The sequence below is a fragment of the Natator depressus genome, chromosome 15 (assembly GCF_965152275.1).
Source record: "Natator depressus isolate rNatDep1 chromosome 15, rNatDep2.hap1, whole genome shotgun sequence".
In the NCBI taxonomy this organism is placed as follows: domain Eukaryota; kingdom Metazoa; phylum Chordata; order Testudines; family Cheloniidae; genus Natator; species Natator depressus.
Window position 1 is genome coordinate 10321955 of NC_134248.1, and position 13885 is coordinate 10335839.

General features: G+C 39.0%; 1 protein-coding gene across 3 annotated transcripts in view; it reads right to left on the reverse strand.

The window, feature by feature from the left end:
• The window catches only part of CIT (citron rho-interacting serine/threonine kinase), a 93681-nt gene that overhangs the window by 78375 nt on the left and 1421 nt on the right, over positions 1-13885 (reverse strand). For all 3 annotated transcript variants that reach the window (XM_074972816.1, XM_074972815.1, XM_074972814.1), the window contains exons 3-8: positions 12430-12605; positions 9615-9716; positions 8816-8958; positions 7712-7805; positions 2810-3013; positions 2197-2350 (exon numbers count right to left, since the gene is read on the reverse strand). In XM_074972816.1, coding sequence (XP_074828917.1) covers positions 2197-2350; positions 2810-3013; positions 7712-7805; positions 8816-8958; positions 9615-9716; positions 12430-12605 — 873 coding nt within the window. The remainder of the gene's footprint in view (positions 1-2196; positions 2351-2809; positions 3014-7711; positions 7806-8815; positions 8959-9614; positions 9717-12429; positions 12606-13885) is intronic.

A 13885-nucleotide genomic window follows, 5' to 3' on the forward strand; every position in this document is an offset into this window, starting at 1 on the left:
CTAACAAATTTATTTGAGCATAAGCTTTCGTGAGCTACAGCTCATTTCATCCAATCCGATGAAGTGAGCTGTAGCTCACGAAAGCTTATGCTCAAATAAATTTGTTAGTCTCTAAGATGCCACAAGTACTCCTTTTCTTAATAGTGATGGAGTACTTCCCAAATACTTAACAAGTAACACACTCTCTCTTTCTTCCCTCTCATCCTGAAAGAGAAATAACTTGATTGATTTATAGATGCGTATCTGCGTGTGTGCATATAGAACTTATTTAGTGAAAGACACCTCAAAGGAACAAGTTTTACATTTTATTCTGAAAGCAGTTAGGTCCATGATCATCAACTCATGCGAGCAAGCTCCATCGGCTATGTCTAGCTCCTGTGAAAGTTCCACTTCCTGCTCTCACAAGTATCACACTTCTGGTTGACAGTTTCATTGCTCCAGTTGAACACAGCAGTCATGAGAAGTCAAGCTGATGGAGAGAGCAGCAATCTTTCTAGAAGCTAACTCCTGACGGCTCTGAATAGTAAGACAGACATTGACCTGGACAAACTTAGTTAATGGGGAACAAGTACAGAGAGCAAAGCACCAGGGTGATGTATTCATTCTGTTGCTAAAAGCAGAAGTACTGCTGTGTTTTGTACCAATTACAGCTTTTTCATGGGGTATGGCTTCATTCCTACATATGAGTCATTATAATTTAGCCTGTAGATCACAACTGTATTGATCTCACCATGGCTAGGTCTGAATCTAACAGACTAGGGCACAATCTTCTGGCCAGTTACAGATGGAAATAGGCTGGGAGGTTTGGGGGTTTTTTTGTTTTGGTTTTTCTTTTTGCTCGCTTGGCTATTTGGACATACAAAAGAACCCCAAGAATGCCTACCAATTGAATAGTCAGTCAGCATCATTGTTCTCCTGTGAAATGGCAAGGCAATACCAACTAACTTAGACAGTTTCCAGAATGCCAGACAAGCAGATTGCCAAGGTGGCACTGGAATGGATTCCAACTCACCATTTTCCACAACATCCAAGATACCTATGAAAAGATTAAGGTCTAAACTCAACCAATATAGGAACTTCGAGAACAAAAACTGGTGAAGTAGTAGAGATGGCTCAAGAGAAAGATGAAGAGTGAGCTGAAATCTACACCAGACATGCTGAAATAATAAGAAACTTCCCAATCAAAACTCAATGATATTATAAAGGTAACAACCAACAGTTCTGATAGAATAGCTGTTCTAAAAGTTTAGGATTCTTGAAGCTGAAAAGAGGGAGAGTGTCAATATTCAACCCGAGAATCCCCAAAGAGGACAAATAGTCATCTGAGGCTGGCGATCTAAGCCTAATAGTAATCTTAGAATCTAGACTACTCTCATGATGCTTAATAATCAGAGTAACCAATCTGTTGGGCTCTGTACCAAATGTAAGGAAGACCTGGTCCTTGCCCCAAGGATCTCACAGTTTAAATAACTGAATAGTATTCTAAAAATCAGAGGTTCAAGGACCACTGGTGAATGGAGTACTTGGCTTCATATCTGGTGCTGGTGCCTCAGTATTTCCAGCAGCTAAATTGCATTACTTTCCTAATATTACAGCCATTGCTTACAAGGAAAATTATTTGCCACACAGGTGGTTATTCTATCACCAGGGGAGAAGGTGGCCTGCAAAATTGTGAACAGGAGTGTCCACAAGAAAATCTCTAATTAGATGTGGTCCACACTATGAAAAAGTTTGGGAATCCCTGTTCTACTTTAGTTTCTAGTAGCATAAACTCCATTCCTATAGCATCCCTGACATAGGTCACTACAAACAGAAGATAAAAGGAGCATGATTCACATCTAACAAATTGAATCATGAAGTGGTAAGAGGAGAGAAGATTAAGAAACTACAAAACAAAAGAAAATAAAGGTGTAGGCAGACTAGAGTGGGGAAGAGTTGCAGGAATACACTTGTATTTTATATAATTTTTTACTTACATTTTCACCTGTGAGATTATAACATACAGTATATTAACACATCCTAGCCATAAAACAGAATAAATAAATCATTCCTCAAAACATTTCTGCTGCTATAGTGCAGTACCGCTTCTTTTTTTTAAAAAATGATTAACCAGTTCAAACACTCAGCAAATACTCATTTTACTCATACCCACATGTTATCAAGGACCTATTTTTAATATAATATTGTTCTGCTTACTATTATGGATGTTATTCCAGTCAATTTTAGAGAAGAATGGATGGCAGCAGAGACCCTCATAATCTAGTCTCTCCTTCAGCCCACATAACAGACTCTGGACCAGATCAAGAAATTCATTACTGACTTTCACATCTTCTGGGAACTTCAGGAACCTCTGCATTTGAAATAAAAATATTTCTTTGCTCAGTAGGAAAACAGAATCTGAAGCTTTTAGGTTCAAATCTTCATTAACCTGAGATATGCCAAAAACTTTAAGGTTCAAGATGGGAATGAAAGTTTTTTTGCTAATAGATACTGTGTGCCAATTTCATGGTACATCAAAGAAGATCTTACCAATACTACAGCAGGACACAGAGAAATCTTTCTTAACTGATGAATTGCACAGACTTATTTTTAGACAATTCTTATAATAATTAGTGAAGTAACCTGAGATAGTCAAATGACTGACATACATTCAGGGAGAATATGGCAAACATTTTCAATACATGTTTCAGAGAACACTTGGAATGTGACAAAACAACAGACGTCTAGAACCCCCTTTTTCCAGCTGTAGAAAAAAGTAGTTTTTAGTTCTAGCCTTCTTTATCCTGAAATATAGGAAAGGCCTCTCTACCTGGAAGTTCATGATGTTATTAAAGGTTTTTGTTGAGGTCCCTTCAGTGAAAGGAGATTTTCCATAAATCATATCATAAGCAATGATTCCCAAAGACCACCAGTCACACTCTGGGCCATGTGAAGCTTTACCATCCCCGTTCAAAACAGTTAGCATCTCTGGTGCCATGTAGTCTGGGGTGCCAACAGGCAGCGGGGCATTCACCTGGAAATAAAGACATTACATGTGAAGTTACAGTCTGGCCCTTGATTATTTTCCTGGCACTGAAATTAATTTGTCATCGTGCTTATAAAGAACAGAGGCATCTGGTTTTCCACCACTGTTTACAAGTAAATTTATAAGTAGGAGCTTTCCCAGAAAAGAATCAGAGAGCAAGATAACTAATATAGAGTTAGTTACAGTGTTAGGGAAACTGAAAATTAATAACTTCCACATGGAATGAGTTAACATAGATTAAAAGAGCTAATTGTTTCTACAAACCACATACAACTGAAGTAACCAAGACTTAGAATGTTGCATTCTAAAGAGCATGCGCTAACCTCTGATGTTTTAAGTGGTACGCACAGTGCCAGTGATGCAACTTTCACTGACATTAATGGGAGTGTATAGCTAAATTCTCATACACAAGTGAAATTTAGGGATCAACATTTCTCAGCATGACTTCCTGACCCTACACTTCATCCATCATTCTCCCCTACCATTCCATTCTGCGTATGCCACCAGCAAACTAAAATTGACTGGAATCCTGGTCTCTGAAGTGCTCTTAATAGGTTCTTCAGGAATCAGAATTAGTCATTTTCACACTGCTACTGGCATAAGGATGAAACAAAACAGCAGGGGAGAGCAACGCAATAGCCAGAAGGTTGAAGAAACAGAAGACATGAAAAAAAGGAGAAAACAGTTAACGTAAAAGGTAATAAAGTACGGGGGCTCTGAGAAAAGAAAGATTTGGAAGATACAAAAGTGCAGTATACAAGATAATATAGTATAATACAGTATACTGTCTACACAATAAAGAAGGGCTCTTTATATAAATTCAAATATACATAACAAAAGCAGGCTCTAGACTAGAAATATATATTCTATTTATAAATACAGCTTCTAAATATTTTAATTTAAAATTCTCACTTCTTAAAACGTATGCAGTATTTTAAATTTAGAAACAGCCTGTAAAGACAGCTAAACCTAAATAAGTTTTTTTTCCACTTAGAAAGCAATGTGTTCAGAATCTAACCCCAGAATACTGCAGTATGACTACTTTTAAAACTGGAATATCAATAGAGTTCAAGATATGCCACCTTCATGCACACTTTGAATACATTTAGCCCTGATTCAGCAAGACTTATAAGTACATAAGAACAGCCATACTGGGTCAGACCAAAGGTCCATCTAGCCCAGTGTCCTGTCTTCCGACAGTGGCCAATGCCAGGTGCCCCAGAGGGAATGAACAGAACAGGTAACCATCAAGTTATCCATCCCATCACCATTCCCAACTTCTGGCAAACAGAGGCTAGGGACACCATCCCTGTCCATCGTAGCTACTAGCCATTGGTGGACCTATCCTCCATGAACTTATCTAGTTCTTTTTTGAACACTGTTATAGTCTTGGCCTTCACAACATCCTCTGGCAAGGACTTCCACAGGTTGACTGTGCGTTGTGTGAAAAAAATACTTCCTTTTGTATTTTAAATCTGCTGCCTATTAAATTTTATTTGGTGACCCCTAGTTACTGTGTTATGAGGAGTAAATAACACTTCCTTATTTACTTTCTCCACACCAGTCACAATTTTATAAACCTCTATCATATCCCCCGAGTCGTCTCTTTTCCAAGCTGAAAAGTCCCAGTCTTATTAATCTCTCCTCAGATGGCAGCCGTTCCATACCCCTAATCATTTTTGTTGTCTTTTCTGAACATTTTCCAATTCCAATATATCTTTTTTGAGATGGGGCAACCACATCTGCATGCAGTATTCCAGATGTAGGCGTACCATGGATTTATATAGAGGCAACATGATATTGTGTCTTATTATCTATCCCTTTCTTAATGATTCCCAATATTCGATTTGGTTTTTTGACTGACGCTGCACATTGAGTAGATGTTTTCAGAGAACTATCCACAGTGACTCCAAGATCTCTTTCTTGAGTGGTAACATCTAATTTAGACCTCATCATTTTATATGTATAGTTGGGATTATGTTTTCCAATGTGCATTACTTTGCATTTATCAACACTGAATTTCATCTGCCATTTTGTTGCCCAGTCACCCAGTTTTGAGAGATTCTTTTGTAGCTCTTTGCAGTCTGCCTGGGACTTAACTATGTTGAATAGTATTGTATCATCTGCAAATTTGGCCACCTCACTGTTTACCCTTTTTTCCAGATCTTTTATGAATGTGTTGAATAGGACTGGGCCCAGTACAGACTCCTGGGGGACACCACTATTTACCTCTCTCCATTCTGAAAACTGAACATTTATTCCTACCCTTTGTTTCCTATCTTTTAACCAGTTACCAATCCATAAGAGGACCTTCACTGTTATCCCATGACAGCTTACCTTGCTTAAGAGAGCTGGTGAGGGACCTTGTCAAGGCCTTCTGAAAATATAAGTACACTATATCCACTGGATCCCCCTTGTCCACGTGCTTGTGGACCCCCTCAAAGAATTCTAATAGATTGGTGAGGCATGATTTCCCATTACAAAAACCATGTTGACTCTTCTCCAACAAATTTTGTTCATCTATATGTCTGATCATTTTGTTCTTTACTATAGTTACAATCAGTTTGCCCGGTACTGAAGTCAGGCTCACCGACCTGTAATTGCTGGAGCCCTTTTTAAAAATTGGCATCACATTAGCTATCCTCAAGTCATTTGGTACAGAAGCTGATTTAAATGAGAGGTTACAGACTATACCTAGTAGTTCTGCAATTTCACATCTGAGTTCCTTCAGAACTCTTGGGTGAATACTCTCTGATCCTGGTGACTTATTACTGTTTAGTTTATCGATTTTATCCAAAACCTCCTCTAATGACACCTCAATCTGGGACAGTTCCTCAGATGTGTCACCTAAAAAGAATGGCTCAGGTTTGGGAATCTCCCTCACATCCTCAGCCGTGAAAACCGATGCAAAGAACTTATTTAGTTTCTCCGTGATGGCCTTATCGTCCTTGAGTGCTCTTTTAGCATCTCAATCGGCCAGTGGCCCCACTGGTTGTTTAGCAGGCTTCCTGCTTCTGATGTACTTAAAAAAAATTTTGCTATTACTTTTTGAGTCTTTGGCTAGCTGTTCTTCAAATTCTTTTTTGACCTTCCAAATTATATTTTTACACTTCATTTGCCAGAGTTTATGCTCCTTTCTATTTTCCTCAATAGGATTTAACTTCCACTTTTTAAAGGGCGCCCTTTTGCCTCTTACTGCTTCTTTTACTTTGTTGTTTAGCCACTGTGGCACTTTTTTGGTTCTCTGTGTTTTTTAATTTGGGGTATACATTTAAGTTGAGCCCCTATTATGTGTCTTTAAAAAGTTTCCATGCAGCTTGCGGTGATTTCACTTTTTGCGCTGTACCTTTTAATTTCTGTTTACCTAACTTCATTTTTGTGTTGTCCGCCTTTTTGAAATTAAATGCTACAGTGGTGGGCTGCTGTGGTGTTTTCCCCACCACAGGGATGTTAAATGTAATTATATTATGGTCACTATTACCAAGCAGTCCAGCTATATTCACTTCTTGGACCAGATCCTGTACTCCACTTAGGACTAAAGAATTGCCTCTCCTCTTGTGGGTTCCCGGACTAGCTGGTCCAAGAAGCAGTCATTTAAGGTGTCAAGAAACGTTCTCTCTGCATCCTGTCCTGAGGTGACATGTACCCAGTGAATACGGGGATAGTTGAAATCCCCCATTATTATTGCGTTTTTTATTTTAATAGCCTCTCTAATCTCCCTGAGCATTTCACAGTCACTATCACCATCTCAGTCGGGTGGTCAGTAATATATCCCTACTGCTAGATTCTTGTTGTTAGAGCACTGAATTACTATCTATAGAAATTCTACGATACAGTTTGGTTGGTTTAAGATTTTTACTTAATTTGACTTCATTTTTACTACATAAATAGTTCCAATGAAATCCATTAGACTACACAAGTGCTTAAGTTCTCCACATGTTTAAGTATGTTGATGAGTCAGGGCATTTCTGAGAAAAAGCCCTTAGACCCTTTCATGTGATTTTTTTATCCTAGCTTTCTGAAAAGTATGCGTACAAGTAGTACTGTCCACTCAAATGTTTTAGAGGGAACTTTTGTGATAACAATGCAAAATACCTTTTAGAGAAAAATAAAGAGCATAAGAACATAAGAATGGCCATACTGGGTCAGACCAAAGGTCCATCCAGCCCAGTATCCTGTCTACTGACAGTGGCCAATGCCTGGTGCCCCAGAGGGAGTGAACCTATCAGGTAATGATCAAGTGATCTCTCTCCTGCCATCCATCTCCACCCTCTGACAAACAGAGGCTAGGGACACCATTCCTTACCCATCCTGGCTAATAGCCATTAATGGACTTAACCTCCATGAATTTATCCAGGAAAATCAATAGTTACAGACATCTTTTAAAGTATGAATTCACATTGTAACACAGCCTTAGTACCATGAGAAGGGAAGCACTGTAAAAGATTTGTCCTTTCCTTACCCACAACTAAAAACCTGTATAAGCTAATCTGTTTACAGATCTACCTACAGCTATGGAAGATACTTAGCACTTTTCGTCTTTGAAGTATTATCATTAATACTCCATATTAGCTGGGAAAGACAAAAGAATAAAGTATCAACAGTCAGGAACGGACACGAAATTGGTTTTCATTTTTGACTGAATGATCCAAACAAGACAGACACAGTTTATATACACTTTATTACCGTTTTGTTCGCTGTCATTTTGGCAGCTGATCCAAAGTCCACAAGTTTAATATGTCCTAGTCGGTCAATGAGAACATTCTCTGGTTTGATATCTCTGTAAGTAAGCACAACACAATTAATAATCTCTCTATGCCAGTCAGTAGCTGTTCCTTGCTGTCACTTCTACATAACATCTCCTTACTACTCAATCTGTGTCTCCCCAACTGCATGCTGTTCTTCATAACCCTACATAGGGATTCTGTGGGGTCCGGACTTCCAGTTGTTGCTCCACTCACAACTTTGGTTTTAGGCAGTCAGCTACTGAGCTTTCCCCACTGGAGGCTGGAGGAACCAACAATTAACAACAAATGTATTTCTTCCACCAAAAAGGAAAGAGAAGAGAGCAGCGGGTGTTGCATTGCTATTTCATGACACATCAATGTGCTGAACTTAAATGGCAATGCAACATCATATGGTTCTCAACCCAAATCCTTAGAACCAACTTATTTTGCAGTTCTTCCAAACTCCATTCAAAGCCAAGTAGTCTTCCAGCTGTTAAAAGTCTGCGTGCTGCTGCCCTACATGCAGCAGCCTTTGGTTGGGACATATGTGTGGTCTGTCCATATGACTGAATACTTGGGGTGAGTATCAGATTGTAATGACATCCATGGATCCATGGTGATAGGTTCCTTAGAAATTCTTGTAATACATACATGCACCCAAGTACTCTAACATACTATATTGGCTTTGTTTTTCCACAGCACTCATCTCACCTCAATAATCTTTAACAGTTCAAATAGTTTATTTTATTATTTGGTGCCAAAAACATCCACACTCAATTGCTGTAAAATGTCTTCATATTTCTATAGGACAAAACAATGTAACTGAGCTTTCAAACATCTGTAGCCATCCTTTCATATTAGTTTCAGGGTCTACATCAAACATAATGCCTTCAGCAACAACTGCAGCGGGAGTATAATTCATTTTCTAACTTTTTTCCTAACATGTACAAAAGACAGACCTTGAAATAGATGTCACATGAGATTTGGAGTTCACCACTCCAATACTCATTCCAGAATTATACTGATAAAATCATAAGTGTATTTCAAAGAGATGCCCACATACCGGTGTACATAGCCCATCTGATGGACACTGTGAATGGCCAAAACCAGCTCTGCTAAATAAAACTGCACCATACTTTCATCTAGTTGGTCTTCATATCGGTTTAAGAGTGACAATAAGTCTCCTCCAGGTTGATACTCCATAACCTGAATGAAATTTAAGAGACATGTTTGTAGTTCAGATACACAAAAAGACATCTGATTAAGCCCTTAAATACTACATAGGCCAGATAATCTCATAGTTAGGCTTGTATTTTATCAGTAAATGTAGATAAACATCAATTTCACCATACATGCACAAATCAATTGAAAAATATATCCATTGATAACAGAAATTTACAGATAGGCCAAGAAAGAAAAACGTTGCTTATTAGAGTTTAAGGCTAAAATTTTGACATACAATGTTGACAGCTTCTTGTTTTAACATGTATAAATCTTTAACTTTTTGAATCTCAGTGTCTGTCATTAAATAATTATTGTATGACTCCGCATAATTTCCCACAACTGCACAAATATAAATCAATAAAAATCTAAAAAAAAAAAAGCTTAGGACCCATAATTTTGCACAACTCTGAAAAGTTAAACTGATAAAAATAGAAAAAATGCTTAAAATAAAAAAAGCCAATATTATCCACTGAAATTATAAAAAAAATAAAAATAAAAAATTCTGCGAAGCCTACTTATGGTGTAGGAAAATTTACAGAAGGAAAGGTAAAACTTCCAGCCACCACAATGCTGTTTAATACAAACATAGAAAAGTTCAACCTTAAACACCACAGAAGAGAAAAAAAATCTACACTTACCAAGTAGAGATTTTTTTTGTCCTGAAATGCATAGTGTAACTGTGGGATCCAGGTACCGCTACTCCGAGATAATATACTCCGTTCTTCCTCGAAAAATGACACCTACAAAAAGAAAATGGATTAGTTTTAATCCTAATAAAAAGTAACAGAATGCATTAGAATTCCCTAGCTCCAGAGGAGCATCCATCATTGCCATAAGCTTAGAACGTGCCATTTATTCAAAAGTTACTTACAAACCATCATCTGCCACTAACCAGCTGTGTGATCTAGGAAAGTCATTTCACCTCTCTGTACCTCTATTTCCCTTCCCACACTTCATTGCGTTGTTTGTTTAGATAGGAAACTCTCCAGGGTAACACCATCTCTCATTACGCGTTTGCATAATATTTAATATAATGGAGCCCCAATCTCATTTGGCACTTGTCACGGAGTCACCGGGCAATGCTCTGGAACTACTCCATAAGAAGCCAGTCAGGACTCTGGGGGAGCTTCTTCCCTGTGAGCAGACTGTCTCCAGGGCAAAAAGCTTACACAGCTTTGACCTTCCTGGGTCTGACCTTGGAGCATTCAGCATCCCCTTCTCACACCGTGCACTTCCCACAGCGAGTCCGCACAGGCGGGGCTCCTGGGGAAGCCAGAGGGCCCTGCACCCCCAGCTCCGCAGTCAGACGTGACTCTCAGCCAGCCAGTAAAAAAAAGACACTATGGTGCTAATAAGCGATGGTCACATAAACATCACCCTATACCGGAAACCCACTGACCGCTATTCCTACCTACATGCCTCCAGCTTTCATCCAGACCACACCACACGATCCATTGTCTACAGCCAAGCTCTACGATACAACCGCATCTGCTCCAACCCCTCAGACAGAGACAAACACCTACGAGATCTCTATCAAGCATTCTTACAACTACAATACCCACCTGCTGAAGTGAAGAAACAGATTGACAGAGCCGGAAGAGTACCCAGAAGTCACCTACTATAGGACAGGCCCAACAAAGAAAATAACAGAACGCCACTAGCCATCACCTTCAGCCCCCAACTAAAACCTCTCCAACGCATCATCAAGGATCTACAACCTATCCTGAAGGACGACCCATCACTCTCACAGATCTTGGGAGACAGGCCAGTCCTTGCTTACAGACAGCCCCCCAACCTGAAGCAAATACTCACCAGCAACCACACACCACACAACAGAACCACTAACCCAGGAACCTATCCTTGCAACAAAGCCCGTAACCAACTGTGTCCACATATCTATTCAGGGGACACCATCATAGGGCCTAATCACATCAGCCACACTATCAGAGGCTAGTTCACCTGCACATCTACCAATGTGATATATGCCATCATGTGCCAGCAATGCCCCTCTGCCATGTACATTAGCCAAACTGGACAGTCTCTATGAAAAAGAATAAATGGACACAAATCAGACGTCAAGAATTATTCAAAAACCAGTCGGAGAACACTTCAATCTCTCTGGTCACTCGATTAGAGACCTAAAAGTGACAATTCTTCAACAAAAAAACTTCAAAAACAGACTCCAAGGAGAGACTGCTGAATTGGAATTAATTTGCAAACTGGATACAATTAATTTAGGCCTGAATGGGTCATTACACAAAGTAAAACTATTCCCCCATGTTTATTCCCCTCCCCCGCCCACTGTTCCTCAGACGTTCTTGTCAACTGTGGAAATGGCCCACCTTGATTATCACTACAAAAGGTTCCTCCCGCCGCCCCCCTGCTGATATTAGCTCATCTTAAGTGATCACTCTCCTTACAGTGTGTATGGTAACACCCATTGTTTCATTTTCTCTGTCTATATAAATCTCCCCACTGTATTTTCCACTGCATGCATCCAATGAAGTGAGCTGTAGCTCACAAAAGCTTATGCTCAAATAAATTTGTTAGTCTCTAAGGTGCCACAAGTCCTCCTTTTCTTTTTTTAAACGACAGGAACATGGTCTAAAACAGAGCTTGTAGGTACAGAGACCAGGACCCCTCAGTCAGGTCCATCTTGGGGGGCAGAGAGGCCAGAGCCCCCTCTGGCCCTCCCTCCATTTCCCAGCCAACTCCAAACTGAAACTCTCCAGCTCCTCCTCTCGCCTTTGCCTCTTTCCTGGGCCAGGAGGCCACCTGATCTCTTTGTTCTCCAACACCTTCAGTTGGCACCTTTGCAGAAGAGGGGCCCAGGCCATCAGTTGCCAGGAGACAGGGCGTCGGCCATTCTCTGTACAGACACCATCACACTGGCCCTCTAGGGCTCTGCAACAATCACACACCCTTATCTCACCACCTAGATACTTAAGAACTGCATAGGGGAAACTGAGGCACCCACACAGTATTCAGAGAAAACATTAAGAACATTCCCACTTTGTCACAGCACTTTTAGGCACTTCCATAATAAAAATAGTAAATAATACCACCACCACCAACTGAGGAAAAACAAAATCAGACAAGAACAAGAACCCATGCTAGCACAATTAGGAATGAGCATCCTATGACCAATTCTGCAATAAATACATAGTGAAACATTAAATTACAATGCTACCTTAAATGCAATTCATTCAATAAGATTTCCATCAATCTAGCTAATCCCAAATCACCCCAAACACCATGAGGTGGAATTTATTGTTGAAATATTAGTGTAATTCTTTATTATATCATTTAACTCCAAGTTAGAACCATCTTTCCCATCAGCGTTTTTAATCAAAGTTTAATAATGGAGGAAAGAAAATGCTCACGGCCACTAGGTCACCTTTTGCAGGTCTACTAACATAATTAAAAGAATATACCATAAATTAATACACATACATGTTCTCGTGCCAACAAGGACTCCTTGCTCATCACCTTCATAGCATAGACATCACCAGTCACCTTCTCTCTCACCACCTGTACTTCTGCAAAATGACCACTTCCCACCAGACTTTTTACTTCAAAATCCTTCACACTGGGCAGCAGTTCTCGTAACTCAGCTACAGTCTCTGAATCTGCACAAAATGAAAGTTATTTTACATTAGACACGTAACATTTTGTGATGATTACAGTTTTAGCAAAGGAAGAAATATTTCTTTAGTTCCAAGCCCTCAATAAGTATTAAATCACTTTATAATTTGCTTGTTTACCTACATCAAGCATAATTAATTATTAAAAAATACTAATGCAAAGTTATGACTGAGATTTTAGAGTCAGGAAATTCAAAGATAGTTTGCACAGCAACCATAACTCAGCCCCTTTCATAGCATCAGAGAAATCAGAAATAAAGGAGACCTATTAGACCATCTCAACCATTCTCAAGATTAGTCTCTATACTGTGTTAGAGTACTTTGTCCAGTCTAGTTTTAGAAGTCAGATGGCAGGGTTTTCACCACTTCCTCACAACTTCCCTTGAGAGAGACTATTCTATAATCTAATAGAAATTACTAGCAATTTTTTCTTGATATTCAGCCTAAATTTTCCTTTGCTCAGTTTATCCCATTATTCCTTGTTATACTTCCTTGGATCATGATAATCAATTCCCCTCTTTCCATTATTTTAGTCTTCAAAAGCTAGTAGTTTCATTCTATATGTAATAATTGGAAGTCAGATGGAACTATTATAGATAGTTTTATAAACTCTGGTTAACTGACCGTTGTGCAATTAGATCTTAGCAAAAATGCTAGTTGATTGTAATGCAGTTTTCTTTAGAATCTCAGCATATCACTAGTAAAATGGGTTTACTCTGACTGAAAAAAATTCTTAGGTGCTGACCTACTGCTTACAGGATATAACCGCCAACCTGCTCACACACACAAAACACCATACATAATACATGGTATCTAAAATATTACACCAGGCTAAAATAATTAAATATTTATCTTCCTTCTTAAATCAGCCCTTCCAAGCCTTTAATTATTCTCATATTCTCCAAATTCCTTCCAATTTGTTCACATCTGTCAATGGTTTATGGCCAGAACAATTCTGTATGCAGTACTCTGAGGGGCTTAGAATAGAAGTGCCTCCTGAACCATATCTATATCATAACTACAAAATCACATAAGAAAGGATGCACTTTAAATCCTTCAGCTGACTGTGCAGGTGGACCTTTGCATATGTACAGAGCTCCAATAAGTTCAGGGGAGTTCCACATAAATGCAGGAGTTGTCCATACAAAGTCAGTTACAGGATCAAATCAAAGACAGCAATATTAATGCTTTATGCATTTAAGTTTGTTATTTAAATGCCCATACTTTTAACTACTATCCATCAAATTAGTTCTAGAATTACTCTC